This window comes from Pterocles gutturalis, unplaced genomic scaffold, assembly GCF_000699245.1.
Source record: "Pterocles gutturalis isolate BGI_N339 unplaced genomic scaffold, ASM69924v1 scaffold12421, whole genome shotgun sequence".
NCBI classification, from domain to species: Eukaryota; Metazoa; Chordata; class Aves; order Pterocliformes; family Pteroclidae; genus Pterocles; species Pterocles gutturalis.
In genome coordinates this window covers 4,214-21,316 of record NW_010100492.1, presented here as the reverse complement: position 1 = coordinate 21,316, position 17,103 = coordinate 4,214, and the positions used below count along the sequence as shown (strand labels likewise).

Here is a 17,103-nt window from a genome sequence, read left to right as displayed (position 1 = left end):
TGGGTTGAAGATTTGGTGCATTACCGGCATGGACTTCCAGATGTCTGTTAGTTCTCAGTGTTCCACCTTAAGTCAGCAGGAGCTTCCTGTGCCTCTCCTCTTTGAAAGTCAACCCCTAGATGTTACCTTCGGGCCTCTGGCTGTGCAGTTCAAGTCACAAGATTACACCTGTGCTAACCTGTCTGGGAGCTTTGTGATGCAGATGCAAAAACATCAGAGAGAGATTAATATAACCAGCCACTGATTTATTATGTTTAGGAAGTAAAGAATAAAAGTAGGCTGGCTTGGTGCCCTGAGCCCAGCCTCCGTGATGATTTCTCTTGTCCTGACGTATATACACCAGCATTTATCTTGTCTGTTCCCCTTCCTCTCTTTTTAGTTTCTCAAACTTCAGTAGTCTCTTTTGGCAGGCATACTCCTCACTGCTGCTGATGCTGGAGCTCTCCTCTGAGCTTTCAGAGAAGAGATACTTCATTGCCATCATGTCCTTCTCGTTCATTTGCAAGCAGAGGCAGGAGGATTCGCTCACCTTAAATGACTGCCCCCACATACTCTGGCACATGTCAGTCCCATTTGTGTACATCTGTGTGTCAAATAAGAAATGCATCACTTATATTTAAAAAGAATTGAGTTAAAATAAATTTGTATCAAACATCAACATGTATCACCTTTTAAAAATTGATACTAGATTATTAAAAAGCAGTCTGTAGTCATTCACTGTCTTGTCATGCTTCATCACTTCTGAAATATCTTAAAATGTTATCCAGTCCCACCACTGGCAAAAGAAATTTGCCTGTTGTGAGAGAAAGCAATTACACAAAGTGCAAAGTGATCAACAGCCAGCTCTCTGTTTCCACTCTGGGGCTGACAGCCCTGTTAGCTTTCTGGGTCTGCCAGACCAAAGCTGTGTGTGAGAGGCTGTACAACTTGTAGCATGTCAGGACATTCTGACAAATCTTGGGATCTGAGTAGTGTTGAAAGCACCAGACTGAGTGTTTTGGATACAGGAATCTTTATATCTACAGGCTAGAGACAGACCAGTTGAGTCACAGTTCCGCGGGATCTCACTGCGTCTGCTGCCATGTACATCATGACTGGGCAGGACCTCACAGACAAAGAGAAGGGACATAACTCAGAAACTGCTTGAAGAAAATAGATTTTCTTCAAGCTTCAGTGCTGTGTGAAGTGGTGCAATGGCCTTTCTGGCTCAAGAAATTGTAAATTGCAGCTTCTTGCACTCCCTGTGAGTGAATTTGTCCTGTTCTTGGTACTACATCATTTTGTAAGGCTTCTGTGGCATAGGACCTGTGTAATCACACATCAAAGGTTATTTCTTGCTTGCCAAGCTCACATTGTGACAACCTTCTGTCTGCCCAGCTTGAGTTTGCCTAAAGAGTATTAGTGCAGGAGTTACCACGTCCAGCCACAGAGTGGGCAGATACACACTTTATCTTGCCTGCATTTCTCCCATGTGTTTATGGTTGAAGTTCAATCGTTTCTGTTTCTGTAAAGGAAGCTTTAGGTACTCCCAGAAGCAAAGCTTAGAATGAAGTTGGGTCTGGGAGTGATGGCAGGAGTAGAAGCCTTGGGAATTAAGGAGTGAGAGTGTTAATGGCTGAAACAGCAGACCAGGCAGCAAGGCTGATTCACCTTGACCATGTCACCGGCATCTCTTTGAAGGAAGCTGTGTTTCATCCATCATAATACAAATAGTCCTTGCACATGAAGCTGATTCTTTACTTCTCTTAGTGCTGTAATTTCTGGATGGTGTGCTGGTTTACCATCACCACCAGCTCATATAAAGGTCTGACACGGTGAAATGTGCACAAGGTGCCCCCTGTCTTTGTGGTTGGGAGATTTCTGCATGGGAGCTGCCCTGTGTGCAAAAAATTAATAAGTACAGATTTAAGTCTATTATGTGGAAGTGGGACTGGACATCTGTAGTCCTGCAGCTTCTTCTGCTCCACCTATTTTCCACAACAAGTGATTGTTATGAGATGTCTCCCTGTCTCCCCACATGCAAAACTGTGTTGACCTATACTGTGCAGGAAGGCAGATGAGAAGAAATCATAATAATCACTTTTCCCTTAGAAATCTGTCCTCTGTGAATAATAGAGTCCATTCCAAATAGCCCCAAAGACTCTGTAGTCTGTGAAATAGCTTTTCAGTTCACACCATCTCTAGCAAGGGCTTGTTCCATGTATGCTACAGTTGCTGGACAAGGAGTGTGGAGGTTGGCTCGTGCACTGGGAGCCATGCAGGGTCAGAAATGGAAAGGTTGCTGATCTAGTTCTCTCCTTGTGTTCTCAGGGCAGGCAGATCTCAGCCGTTTCTTCCCCTGTTTTCCTGTGCTTTTAAGCAGCATTAGACATTTTTTCCCAGCTCCTGTACGGTTCCTGTATTTCAACCTTCTTTTAGCTAATAGTTCCAGAAAGTATGAAAAGCTGTCATGTACGTTTTTTGTAGGTCTGTATGCAAGAGACATGGCTACATCCTATTCTTATGTCCCACAGGTTCTGTAACAAATATTCTGCTTGCTAAGTTGGTAATTTTAGTTTGATCGTCCTCCTAGCTCTGCTTAAAGATCAGAGCATAGCCAGAACGCTGCAGCAAACAAACAGTGCACACAGCCCATTTATCAAACATGTCCCTAAATTACTGCAAAGGATTCTGATCCTGCAGCTTCTGGGAAAATGTTCTAGTCTGTGCGTTAACATTGCTTGGGGAGCACTCAGCTGGGAGAACAATGACAAAATGTGCCTCATTTTATCCAGGCTAAAACTGGCTATGATCCATTGTGCATTCTTAATATTCCACATTTGTTCTATACTCAGCATTTGTTCCAAACAGTCCTTACAACCACTTGCATGTGTTAAATGTAGGGCTGCTGATTGCTCCTCTGTATGAGCTGAGGGCATCAAAAGAAAGTAAGCATATATCTGCTGTTCTTTGACATTGGAGAACTCCAAACCAAGTGAGTCTAGTGTTTGTATATCATGTAATTTTCATATGGGAAATGTGTTTTTTAGATTTGTCTGAAGAAACTTCATCTTTATTCTTACTTACCATGCAAGCCTATTTTTGGTGAAAAACATGGGGCAGTTTAGGGTGTGGTTCCATTTAGTTTAGGAATAGTTGCGCCTGGCTTCAAGTGATAAGACCTCTGGATTTGCTGCATGCTTTTCCCTGCAGATGGTATATTTTCTTTAAGAAATAAGTACAAGGGAATTCAAGGTTGAAAACTCCTATCTCTGGACCAGGGACAGTTTGAATAGGGACTGGAGATTATTTACGGAGATTTTAATTTTGTTTTTCACTTCATCTGGAACTACTGATGATTTAGCACATCTGGGAAACTAAGCTGTAAGTTTCCGCAGCCCATTTGTTTTTTGGCCACCTTCCTGAGACTGCTGATTAGTGGTCCCTTTTTGCAAGGCAGACAGCAATCCTGCACTAACTGGACTGTGACCTCCACTTATATCAGTTGCTGAACTGACTTCTGGAAGTACATGCACTTCAATTCAAAACAATGAATCTGGGAACTCTGCAAGCCTTACTACCAGTCCCTAAGTACTACACTTAAATTTGATTTACTTCTGCCATTTGGACAGTTTTCATGGTCTCAGTGAAGTTCAACTGTTAAAAATAAGTGTAGCAGTTTTGAGCTGTATTATATTGCCCTGATGCTAAACTTACTTGATTCACTAGAAAAAATCCTACCAGACTCTTGATACCACTTCATACAAGTGGTATGAACAGTGATCAATTAAAAGTATATATTATTAGAGTATGCAATCCACATAAATATAAATGTTTTAAAATTTATATACTTAAAAAGTCTGATATAGGTAAGGCTTGAAACTGCTGAAGTAAAAATAATTCACCTGTTGCATTTTACACCCACATATTCAGGGGAAGAAAAAAAAAAAGAACTCAATGACATTTTTTTCTGCTCTAGTTGATCTGGTTTTCTTACCTCGCTGTATGGAACACATGTATTCTTACAGTGGTTTTCTCCACTTTCATCCCATTCCCAGTCCGTCAGCCAGTTATAAACACAAATGGAATCGTCCTTGCAGGCTTCATACCTTCATGGAGATTAGTGTGGAAGATACAGTTATTTCTCTCACTTTTTTTTTTTTTTTTTTCAGTGGACTCAGATTCAACTCCGAAAGTCTACGTGGGCTATGCTAGTAACATGGTATGGTTGCACAGTGCAGCTTAGCAACAGATCTTCAAGAAATGTGCACATTATCTTAGCTTGACATGTACATAAACTCTGAGCTGGCCAGGAAGACCTAAATCCCAATGAAAACTAAACAGTTCACCCACTACATTTTATACTCACAGGCTTAAGTAAAGGGCTCGAGTTCTAAGGAGCAACACTTACTGATGCACTGTTTTCTGCTTGATTATGTTTGCTGATGTTACTGAGCAGAGGAAATGCTGTATGGGAGGGAGTTTAATGAATGCTGATGTTCAATATTGTGACAGAACACAGGTATGCTAAGAGTGAACTATCACTTGAGTGAGATGTGGGGAAAGTTTGTATAGATGAATTAATATGGGAAAGGAAGAATGATATTTCCTTTGTGGGGAATTGCTATGAGGAATGTTCACTAAAATAAGAAAAATCCAAAAAGAACAAAATCATATAAAGTAATAAGCTGTCAGCTTCAGAACGATGTTTTCGAAGTAGTTAAACTTGAAGTGAAGGAGGAAAGATAAGAGTCTTGTAGGGTATAGGGTCCAAAATTTTATATTTAAGTGTTTTTTTAACTTGTAATGTTAAGCGGTAATGTAAAAAGAAAAAAGCCTAGAAATGACCTGGAATGAGTACAGCATGCAACTGGCTGGTGTACGTGATGAGAGATCTCATGACTTACCATTATCCTACGTAATTTCCTTCCTTCCACTTATTTTTATGTTCTACTTTTTGGCTCTTACCTTTCTTAAAGATCACTTTCTGCAAATCAGTTAACATCTTCTCAAATTTAGTCTCAATGGCTTCAGGCAGAGTAGTCACACTAGCAACTGAGAGTGCCAAAACCATGAAGCACAGCTTTCAAAAAGTTTGCGTAGTTCAGCATGGTATTTATAATTAATGCCTTTGGGTATATTTTATGTTTGCCATTTTTAATCTTCAGTAGTTTCCAAAACTACTTTGATATCCTGAGGGCTGCAGACTTACATTTTTAAATATGAGGTTGTCACATGGTCACAGAGCTACAGGAACTAGACATTGCAATACATTTGCACATGCAGAAAGGTAACAACATGCACATCTGTGGAAGGTTCATATAGGTTTTCTGGTCTTTTTGGAGGGAGAAAGAGCAGTAAGAAGTGGAGGATAACTAGGGCCTGAAGGAAACACATCTGGGACAGGAGACACATTCTCAAATGTGTTCATCCATGAATCTGCTGTCAGAGGTGGGGGCTCTGCTGGAAATATAGGCTGCAACTTGATAAATTAATACAATGTGACACTAATAGGCAGATCCTACCAGTTTGTGCCATGACTGGATTTGGGACTAGGCACTGTAAGAATAATTAGTTTGTTGTTTGTTAGCTGCTGCGTGTACCCTGACTGAGAAAGACACACAGAGGTGACTCCTCAGTGCCAGCTAGTCACCTTGCCTGCTTGAAGCCACACCAGTTAAGAGCATCAGTGCAAACTTTTTCTTAATCATCATCTGTGAACTCTCCACATGCCAGCATCAGATCCAACAATTAGCCCTTGATTCTTTAAGCCTTGTAGGCATGTCCTTTACTTTATGCATGCACTTAAATTCATTGCTTTCCCGCAAAGTCAATCAATATCTACTGTGAGCTGCCTAATATTAGTACTTCCATTTAAAGCACTTGTGCCCTTCCCACAGTCTTCTTCTTTGGTTTCCTTTTTTATTTGGCTAAGTATTTTCCAGCCTGATGGGTTCCCAGACCAGGGTGGCTTCACTGCTTCTCAGTCAGTGCTGCTGGCACATGGGTGGGGACAGGGTGGGGGAAAGAATGAGCAACCCCTGGGGCTTAGCAGAGGGCAGAACTACTTCTTTGGAAATTACTGTCACCTTCAGTTATACTTTTCAAATTATGAATATGTATTTCAGAGTTTTACTGAAATAGGGCATTCATGCTATGCATCTGGTCACCTCAGGAATCTGAATTAATATTGAAGTATTTATATTTTTATTCACTATTATTGATTTGTCAGATGAAATGTTTCCTAATCATGATTATTGCCTGACTTTGTGGTTTGTTATATAAGCAGGTAGCAAGGCATAACTCTATTGTTACAAGGTTTTTTTATCCCAATGGAAGTAATTATGAAGCTAAATTTATGGAAAATTACGACTTATGAAAAGTTGTATTTCTGCTGTCCAGAAACAGCAGTGGTTTCTTCAAACATTAATGTAAACCTGTGAGAAACATAAACATAAATATTTAAAAGCTCTTGCTGAACATACTAGTTCCCTATGCACAGGATATTTTAATTTTAAAGCTTTTTTCCCCCCCTTTTTTATAATTAGCTGTTTCTCTTCTAAAGGGTACAGGGCCCTTTCACAGGTGGGTCAGAAAATGGCTTGTACGTCGGGCTCTTTAAAAAGCAACAGTTTTAGGACTAGCAGGAGCCAGGAATCTTAAGACAATAGGAAGAAAAGGAAGGCCCCAAGCTAGTCTGATGAATTTCTTTTAAATTAAGTCACCGCTCATTCAGAATCCTCTGCACACTTCTGACCACAAAGACATACAGTATGCAGCAGGCACACTCACGGCATGTAGAGAAAGTAGGTCACATCCCTAGCAGTGCTACAGCATGCTGAAGGGACTCCGGTGAATAGAACATGAACAAATGTTACTTTAAATCACCAGAAAGAGTGGGAATTCTGTCCAAGCTCTTTTCTAGCCTCAGGCCTTAAGCAGGGTGAGGGAATGGGTTTGACATTGGCATTAAGCAGGCACACAGACTAGCATGCACACTAATGGGTCATCATTACATTTTTTATTCAGGCCAGGCATCTATGACGCCAACAGGGGCAATAGATCATTGTTCAGTATTTGTTTAGAGTAGAGCCTACTCTCTGTCAGGAGACTATACTGGAAAAGGGTCAGTTTTTCCTGTGCCGCAGCTCTCAATCACACACCCCAATACTTTCCAACAACCAAAGTTAAAAATGCTATTTATCTGGAGGTTCTGGTAACACCCAGGGGACATCGAGGGTTTTGCTGTGTAATATTGACCCACCATATACACTTTGGTATAAATCTCATATAAATGAAGGCTGGCTTAAACCAGTTCACAGATGCAAACTAAATTTGCAGGGTATATTTTCTTTCATCTTTAGACCCTCACTGGATATAACAATTTGATGATGACTTTGTGTGCTACTTATTTTGGGATACATTTGTTTTAGCTATTCATATTCTATTGCTTTGCTCGTTAGATCTATTCTAAAGCTCACTGGCAATGCCAGTGCTTTAATATCCAAATGTTTTCAAATTTTGGTAGTATTTGGTTCTGAACTTTAAGATTCTGAGCACTGAGGGAAATTCAAGGTCTCAGTCTTTATCTTCAAGGAGGTCAACAATCTGGATTCAGTTTAGAAGATTACGAAAAATTTAGAAGGGAAGATTGCACATGACAAATCTGTTCCTGAGGCACATGGAGTTTCCTAACACAGCAGTTAAAATTCATCACTAGAGGAAACTCTAGGGAAGCTGAGAAATATATCAGCCCTTCTTACTGTCTTCCATTACAAATGCAAGCTATGCTTCTTGTTTCCTTCTCTGGCACAAAGCAATGGAGACATATTTAAAGACAAATCCTACCAAAATACTGCACTGCATACATGACTTTGCCCTTGGAGAGAAGATGAGAGTGAAAATGGATCCACGTGTCAATAATAGTCAAGTTGTGTAACCACTAGGGAAAGCACTGTACAGAGCAGCGCAAGAGAACCTGGCCATGCGCTACTGTGTGTTCTGTATTTTCTGTGCTTCCAAGAAAAGTTCTTTTATAACATTTTTAGAAGCATTAGAACAGTTTTCTGTGATTTTCAGAGCAGCCTAAGGGATTCAGATGTTCACAGTTCATTAGTTTCAGGGGATGCTAGCAGTTATAATTTTACACTGTGAACACAGCCTGTGCTGTTTGTGCTGTGCTTCACACCAGTTCAACCATACAGACAAGTTACTGTAGTTACTAGGCACAACTTTAATATGGTACTGAGATTTAGATGATGTTATTTAAGATCCAACATCTCATAACAAGGAGGGAGGGAGGGAGAGATATATATACTGGATATGGACCACTGAAAAAATCTCAGTAGCCCACCCAGATATAATGCTCCTTCCCCAAGACTAGGGATAGATGGGTGCAGGGTTGTCCCACTACATGTCTTGCACTCAGAAAATAATGTGATTCCCTGATGCTATATTTTGGGAAACAAAATTAAATGCTATTATGTTTGCTCATTGCTATTAATATTTTTAGCATTATTTGGCTGCAAGGTTCTTTGAGATTCAGGCTTTTAGGAGTGATTCTAGAGAAAGAGATGATGGAAGGGAAAAGGCCACAGGTGAAAAACCAAGGAATTAAGCTGATTTGTTATATAAATTAATTGAAAACATACTGGAAGTGGCTGCTTTCATGATTAAATAGTGCATTTTACACATATAAAAGAAATGTAACATATCATGATCAAGTATTTAGATTTGAAATGCTAACTGCATAAATGCTAACTCACAGGCATGGACTTTTCAAAGGGTAGGCAGGCCCTCACTGCTGTTATTGCCTGCCAGCGTGGTGAGAGCTCCTGCGTCATGTCAGGCAGTTCTGATGCAACTGCATTGCTTCCTCGCTGAGAGCAGGGCAGTGCTGTCCCTAAGTCACTAAACTCTGACAGAGTTAAAATATCCTGTATCCAGCCTGTGTCTATTATTTTGAGGGCAGTAGCTTAACAAAGGAAAAACTAGAGATGGCAAACGAGAAATTAAGAGGAAAATAAAGAGAAAAGGCATAAAGGTGGTACCACACCATTGAATCCTACTGCCACTGTATTGGGAGATCTGTGCTTCATCCAGCCATGCTGCTCAACACCTGAGTAACATGATCATATTAAAGCTAAATAAAAATCCTTTGATAAAAAGCTGAACCTACCAGTCATCACAAAAGCTTTGACACAGTGGAACAAACTGAATCGCAGCTGTGTCGTTGGGATGGATCCAGCGAGCAGCATGTGGAGAACACCGGTAAAAGCACTCAACTTTCTTTGTGAAATCTTCACAGCTGTGGTGGGTGAGAAAGCCACAAATTAGCCTGTTTCTTAGCATCAAGGCTATAGCCTCAGTTTTCTAGGCCTGCTTTGATGTGGAGGCAATACTACAGATTAGGAGAAAAACACAGAAAAGCATCCTTTCACCCTGTTAGTGTCTAGCTTCCAAACTCATTCCTTTGGCATTGTGTACAGACTCTGACCGTGCAATTACCATAGCCAGCTAAAGAGTGCACAAATGTTTCCATGCATATTTCAGCCCTATTTGTGTAAGCTTTCCGTAAACTTTTGAGGCCTTGAGTTTTCCTGGCAAGAATGATTCCAGGCAATAATAAAATGTAGTTTAAAACTACAGTACAAAACTTCTTCTATGCTGTACCCTCATAGTTTCATTAATCTTTAGATTTTCCCACAGCCTAGCTGAAGTTGCTTAAAAACACATACTGGTTCTGCTCTTCTGGGAGTGGCAGGCAATAGCTGTTACTTTTGCACATCTGTTTTTGCTTAATTGTTTTGTGCTTTCATTCTTTTATTTTATAACTTGCCATGTTTCACAGCTCTAACATCTAACGGGGTACTAAAATCTTAATTATTAAGACATTCTTCATGGTTACAAAACCCACAGGACTACAAGAATTTTATTCTAAATATTCAAAAGTTTCATTTTTGGACTCTTGTGCATTTTGTTTGTAAGATTTAATAATCATAGAATCATAGAATGGTTTGGGTTGGAAAGGACCTTAAAGATCATCAAGTTCCAACCCCCCTGCCATGGGCAGGGACACCCTCCACTAGACCAGGTTGCTCAAAGCCCCATCCAGCCTGGCCAATAATCTAGTTGATCTGCTTTCTAAACAAAGGAAGAAGCCTGGTCTGTATTGACGAGGGGTCACACTCACTGGTACGTGATGGTTGCTTCGGAGAGCTACAGAGGTGCAGTGTGGCTGTTACCTACTGGGTTTATGACTGCCTTCCACTGCTAGATCTGGTTCTATACTGAGAGCAAACTTGAAAAAACATTTCTTGACAAAATGGCATTAATCCTTCTGCACAAATAGTATATACTTAGGGATTCATTGGCTTTTGTGAGAGGAGAGGAAGAGCTGGATGTTGGTCAGGTATAGAGATAAGGTGATGGGAACTAGGCTGGGTGGCATTATCTCTAGGGAACCTAGGGACTGTCCATCAGCAGCTCCCGGGGGAGTTACCATTAGCTGTGTGGCTGCTACAGCACAGATCTATTGAACCAGGACACAGACAACTTCAAAGCTGACTTACGATTTACTGAGCTGCCCACATCTGTTCCAGTAGCTGTTGTTTACTTTAATTACTGGGGAATGAGCCAATTGCTCTGTGAAGTCTGCATAGCAACAGGAAGCTGTTAGGAATGAAACAGAGATCTTGCAATAAGGATTTTTTTTTAGTACTGTATTTGGAAGACTCAAAATGTGAGATGAATCTGAATAGCAAGGTAAAGTCTCTTACTGCTAATTAGAAGCCCAAATATTTTTGTTTTTGGAAGAAGCAGTGTAAATGCTATGTGAGGTGGACTGGCATCAACAGTGCTTTGTCAAGGTGTGCCCAGAGAGCCCCAAGAATTTTACTAGCCTTCTGCCAGATGTTATATCCTGAGGGATACTAACTTTGAACACATAAAAAGAGAGTAGAAGAAATGTAATAAATACTATACTTTGCTCACTATAGAATTTTGATTTCAACATTTCCTGTTTGGTGTCTGCTACAATTAATTTTTATGCTTAATCACAATAAATCCATCTTTGGTGTAAACCCTTTTAAGTAGATGGAGCTACAAGCAAAGTAAACTGCTTTTTAAAAAGATGATGAATAAAGTCAATGAGAGATTTGCAGTTGACTTTGTTAAGACCCAGAATCCTACTCTTGGTTTGCATGCAACAAAATGCCAACAAAGGAAGCTTTTCAAATGCAACGTATACTGCATCTTACGTATTTTTGAGAAATCAAGGGAACTGCCAAAACAATTACTGTGTACAAAGATGTACTTCTAGACTATATTTGGCAAAAATTAAACCACTCTTACATTTAGAGTACAGAGTGCATTCGTGCATATTTGGCTCAGGACTTGGCTTCAGTTTGTGGGTGTCCCCTTCCAGACATCCAAATTTTTTGCAGGTAGATGATGTTATGACAGCAAAGAGGGTGACAGCAAACCTCAGCATTGTTGTTCGGTTCTTTTTCCTGTATGGAGAGAACTCTTTATTTATATCCTTTACGTCTAGGAGAAGCCATAACATTAAAAGGAAGTACTGCTTTAAAAAAGCTACATATATAACCAAATAAAATATGCTCAGCAAAGATGCACACATAAATATTAAGATACACATTCTCCCTTTCTCTTTGCTCATATCTGAACACTTACACTTCTGCTACGTATTTGTGAGGTTTGGTGGCAAATGATAAAAGCCACCAATAGTTCAGGCTATTTATGAAAATGTTATAATTTTTAGTATTTAAGAAAATGATTTAAAATTTCTTATGCTGACCTGAATTTATCTTCGAACCCTTCCAAGAGACATTCCTCTGCTTCACTTGATGTGAAGAAAATATTAATTAGTTCTAAAACTTGCAGAGCTGAGTTGTTTTGCACAGTTGGAAATTACACATTTAGTACAGCTGCAAGTGAGCTCATAGTGGTCAGCACCCGACCTTGATAAACTACATTGATAACTTGCCTTTGGTGAGGCTATGCTAATTCATACTTAAGAATCTGACCCATTATTTTCTGCCTCTTTTGTAGAGTTTGGTCAAAAATGCAAGATAACATTTTGTCTGTGAGACTAACATTTCTCTAAACACAGACTACGTATTAGTGAGCTATATAGATAAATCTAGAACTTGTTGCATACATCAATGCATAATTCATTATACATGTTATTAATCTAACCCTTCACTCTTTAGTTAAATATTCCTGTTATCTTTTTGGAATAATTTTGCCTGAATAAGGACTACAGCTGCTCTATGTACCTAGACTTTTCAGATATAAAGAAAACAACATGTTACAGAAGAAGAAAACTGTCTCTCCAATTTCTCAGTAGTTTCTCACCTCCTCTGCTGTCCTTCTGGGTGATACTTCTCCCTGGAACAGGAACACAGTAAATTGCTGTTCTCATTTTCCACTTTATATACACACCATCTGGCATCAGTGCTGCAGAATTTGTTTTCCTTGGAAGAGTTCCTTGACCTTTTGGAATGCTAACATAAAATTATCTCAAAAGCCGATGAAATGACCAGCACATAATGCCCTTTTATTGCTTGCAAACATCGACACGATAAAGATGAAAGTACAAACAGGTTAGAATTAGAAAAACAACAGCTCTCTTATATACCAAATACAACTAACCCCCCTGCCTGATTTTTCGATGATTCCTTTTGTTACAAATGATTAGATTAATTTCTACGACAGTTTCATGGGGCTCTTATCGCAGATTAGGACTTAATTGAATTAGAGACATTAAAAAGAGTGCTTCATATTTCAGCTTGACTGGCTTAATTTTGATGGTAGATATGATGGCTTGCCTTGGCTTACTCAGTAATTTTACTGCAGCCCCTGGAAGAGAGTCCACGTCTCCCGATTTCCCGGGTCTTTGCTCTTTGTTCACCAAATCCCTTTAACACCTGCTGCTGTTCGCTCTCGTTGCTCTACCTGCCCCATACATACCCTCCAACCAGTGTCATAAGCACTACGAGGAACTGCTGCTTGTTCCATTGATAGTGATTCCTGATTGGATTTCACTGTGAGATCTGCTTTCTGCAGAGGATTCTGCATCTGAACATAAAACGTTGCATCAGGTAGACGTGGTGATTACAAAGAGTTGCACTTACTTTCATAGATCAAATCTCACTGAGTACTATAAAGAGCAGCACCACTCACTACCTTGCAATTATTTAGATGCCTAAGGAAAGTAGCATCTGTTGTTTTTTTGTTTAAAACAGAACACTGGTTTGTCAGATAATACTCTGGGGCTATTATTTACAAACCTTTTTTGCTTGAAAAAACAAACGTTGGCACAGTGGAAGTGTGGTATGAATCTCATTGAGCAAACTCACGGAGCATGATAATAAAACAGTCTCTATGAGCTGTAGGCACTGATTCCTATCCTAGCCCTAGTAATTGCCTCAAGGCCAAACTGTTGCTGGCCTAAAAAGAGCCATTTCCAGATCAGTGGAAATGGAGCGATTTTTATGTTCCAGAATGAATTTAATTAAGACAAGTTTAAAGAATGAATTTAATTAAGGCAAGTTTAGAAAGGCATGAACTAACTATAGGAGAAAGTGAAGTAAATCTAATGGCTTATTACCCACGCCTTCACCTCATGTGGCTTCATCTAGTGTCGGCTGAAATTAATGGAGCTCCTTGCTGATTTGTAATGCAAAAGATTCGAGCATACTGCTCAGTACTTGGATCTGTGTATTCATCCAAAATAAAGACCACTGTATAATATGAACACTTACTTTCAACGTTGTGATGAGTGGACAGGCTAGCCAGCCTGGTGACAAGCACAGAAGTAGTCCATCCTCTGTGCCTTACTGCACAGTTTGCATAAAATATATGCACAGTTGTGAAGGTGTAAGCATGCCGCGAGGTTTCTTGTAGTGCCTCTGTTCACTGAATTGACATACAAATTATATTAAGCTATAGGAAACGAGGGGCTCTTTCAGGCTTTGAGTACGAGCCAAATGGAACCACTTGCTGGGAGATTAGGCAGAGTTTCTAGCAGCAGGCGGGAAAATTGTCATATGTTTGTGATTTCTCAGACTTGGCTTTGGTGAGCAATACATGTAAGCAGGCTCAGGCTAAAGAGCTTTTAGAGATCTCAGCTATACATCTTTGTCGCCTGAGAAGTGAATAGATTCTTTTTTTCATAAAGTATTTGCTGGCTAGTTATTTTGTGTGATGTCTTATACTGAGAAATTCGTTAAAGGAAGTTTCTTACCCCTTTGCATACTTGCATGGGTCATTTGTTTTTATTTGCTAAAATTGAACTCAGCGATGTTCTTGTACTTTTAAGACTCCTACTGCCGTTTATATCAGTGCCCTGTAACTTCTATTTGTCTTTTCAAGAGCTAAAGCATGCATGATGTTAAGAGAAAGAGTTAAAGCATGTGTGATATTAAGATATCGCCAGAGACAGCAATTCAGGCACCATAACATTAAATAATAATAATAGTCATTATTGTTATTATCTGATGATCTAATTGATAGTGGCTTATGATGCTAGTAAAAGTAAGTGTCTATTCCAAAACCACAGACATTGCTATACTAGGTCCCAAGAGCCATCTATATATACTAGGTCCCAAGAGCAACTTCCTTCTGGCAAGAGCTATTAGCAGAAAAGTAGGGAAAAAAATGTTTAAAAAATAAAGTTAGTTGCTAACTTTACAGCTACTGGCAATCAGTTTAGTAACTATGTCAACTGACATCTCCTAACTCAACATAGTGATTCCTTTTTTGTGAGTCAGATCTCTTTAGTGACTGAAGTAAGCTTTTTCGGTTTCATATTCTTGGTAACTGCAAAGCCGATGTGGTTGAAGGAAAAATTGTTTGCAGTTCCAACCAGTGACAATTGCCAGATCCATTTCCCTTCTTGGCATCCTGAAAGTGTAACAACAGTGTGACCGGAGGGAGACAGTTTCAGGAGCGTAAATTAAAGCATTTGGCCTGTTATAGCTTTATTATAGATGGCAACGTGTGCTAATGAAATTAATCTGTTTGTTCCTCATATCTCAGCATGAGCCTGCATGCTCAGAAGTTGGAAGTGTTTTTCTCATTAACTGTAACAAGAAATGTAATTAGGAGCACAGGTTGTTATCTAATTTAGTGTCATTCCTGAAGTTCCTTCGCAGAACAGCATTTAAAGTTGAAACAAGGGCACGTTATTTGATGATCAGTTAAGTATATATTCTTGACTTCCATTATGCTAGACTTCAGAACCAAGAGTTCGTATTCACAAGTCTCTCTGCTGAATGTATCATGTCACAAGTCAAGCTGAATGCCAAAGGAGATGGTCCAGATGGACTCAGTCTGGCACTCCTCACTGTTAAAAAAAAGCTGAGGTCAAACCTTAACGCTACTGAATTTAAGGTGTGATTTGCTTCTGATCACTTTGGTGGGGCTGGGATTTCTCCTTTTGTTTTGTCTGTGTAAGGAGTACATCGTGGCACAAAGTAAGGCTTACTTGCTTTATTTGAGTACACAAATGTTGCTGAGCTAGTTATCCAACAGGGCACAGGAATGAGAAAAGCACCGGTAATTTTATATAACCAAGAGAGTGAGTCAGTGGGGGGAAAAACCCCAGATATTTTAATGAATAGGAGGTTTAAAAAGCAATCACAACCCAAACAACAAAATTATCATTGCAAAAATGTTATTTTTAGGGCCACGTTAGGTTTTTCAAAATTAAAGGGGACAAAAACCTACTTATTTCAGCTTATTACTGAGTTGAAAGCACCTCTTGAAAGCCTAACTGAATGTTCTTCCTTTGCCCTAGTCTTTCATTTGCCTTTCACATTCTGCTAGTCTGTTACTGTGAGGTTCCTTGAACCACTAACAATTATTTTTATTTTTTCTGCAAAGAATGGGCTTTGGTTTGGATAGCTACTGACTGCGTGGCATGATGTGAGCTCTCACAAGTGACAAAATCTGGGTCCACCTGGACCTATATTCTAGAACTAACCAACTGCGGTCTTGTTTCTAATTTGGACTATTAATATTTGATTGCATTTCCTACTATCACTTATGAATGATGAATTTCTTCTTAGGGGAGTATGAATACAATTTTTTTCACTTACACTTTTATTATGGGTGTTTATTATTTGTATAGAGGTAATGTCTACATGTCACTGAGGTGTGACATGGTGTTTTGAAGTACTTGGTGCCAATACTGGATTATGGATGGCCATGTCCCACAGCCTCCTTTTCTGCCCTGAGCCGGTACTGCCCCTTTCCCTCCACTGTGATGGCACAACCCAGATGGGGTTGCGCACCCAATTAGATGGGGAACTGATCCAGCAAAAAGAAACCCAGCTCTTCCCCCTGCCTCCAGTGTTTCTAGCCAAATCAATTTCAAATTTCAGATTAGATTCTCTGTAGAAGACTTGTACTGCTGTGAGGAAAAGGGTGGTACATCACAATGAGAGAGACAAACAGGGGAGGGCAGGACTGGCAGTACTTTAAGTCAGAACTGCCAGTTTCTAAGACCCATTGTGTTAGCATTCTGTTGCTTTTTTTTTTTTTCCATTGTTATGTTGGACACCGTGTAATTAAATTTAAGAGCTGACAGGTCTATAAAGAAAACAAATAATGCAAGCACAAGGTAACAGTGAGATCATATTGGTCAACATATTAAAGGGCAGTGACTGGCAACCACCAGATTAATCATTGCTGAGCTTTTCCTGTTTGTATCACAGCAGGGATGAATATTAAGGAGGGCACAGTTGAGGTCTATGTAGTGTCTCTGCAAACATCTCTGAGGAATGACTCCCATACATGCCATATTAGTTCTAGATAGCTTGACTCATTGCCCTGTGATGAATCTGTGGTTAGAAAATTGACCACAACACTCATGGAAAAGGTTATCTTTTCCCAGTACTTGTCTTTATGTTGTCCCCTCTCTCTTTGCCTCCCTCAAATGTCTCCTCTCTCTGTTGCATCAGTCAAAACCTGCTTTCACTTCCAACTCTCTTCTCCATTTATCTACACCCTTCTGTCTGTTCTCTTTCAGTACAGACTCATTAAATCCTTGAAGTGTCCTGATGCCAGCCTCCACTGTACACCTGTTGGATTTCCGTGGCT

The 17,103-nt window shown here is 39.7% G+C and overlaps 1 protein-coding gene across 1 annotated transcript; it reads right to left on the bottom strand.

The window, feature by feature from the left end:
• Nucleotides 1-224: 224 nt before the first annotated feature.
• On the bottom strand, nucleotides 225-11,482 carry LOC104458887 (riboflavin-binding protein). Its single transcript, XM_010080100.1, has 5 exons — nucleotides 11,332-11,482; nucleotides 10,551-10,650; nucleotides 9,158-9,286; nucleotides 3,977-4,088; nucleotides 225-583 (listed from the first exon to the last, which is right to left on the bottom strand). Exons 1-5 carry the CDS (start codon nucleotides 11,468-11,470, stop codon nucleotides 347-349), a joined length of 717 nt encoding a protein of 238 aa, XP_010078402.1. The 5' UTR covers nucleotides 11,471-11,482; the 3' UTR covers nucleotides 225-346.
• Nucleotides 11,483-17,103: the final 5,621 nt, after the last annotated feature.

Excerpts from the sequence above, each read along its gene's own strand:
- LOC104458887 (XM_010080100.1), bottom strand. The coding sequence starts at position 11,470 with ATGCTGAGGTTTGCTGTCACCCTCTTTGCTGTCATAACATCATCTACC. Across the intron at positions 4,089-9,157 it reads CAAAGCTTTTGTGATGACTG|GTATGAAGCCTGCAAGGACG; the intron begins GTAGGTTCAGCT and ends ATCTCCATGAAG. Across the intron at positions 584-3,976 it reads CATGTGTTCCATACAGCGAG|ATGTACACAAATGGGACTGA; the intron begins GTAAGAAAACCA and ends TTTGACACACAG.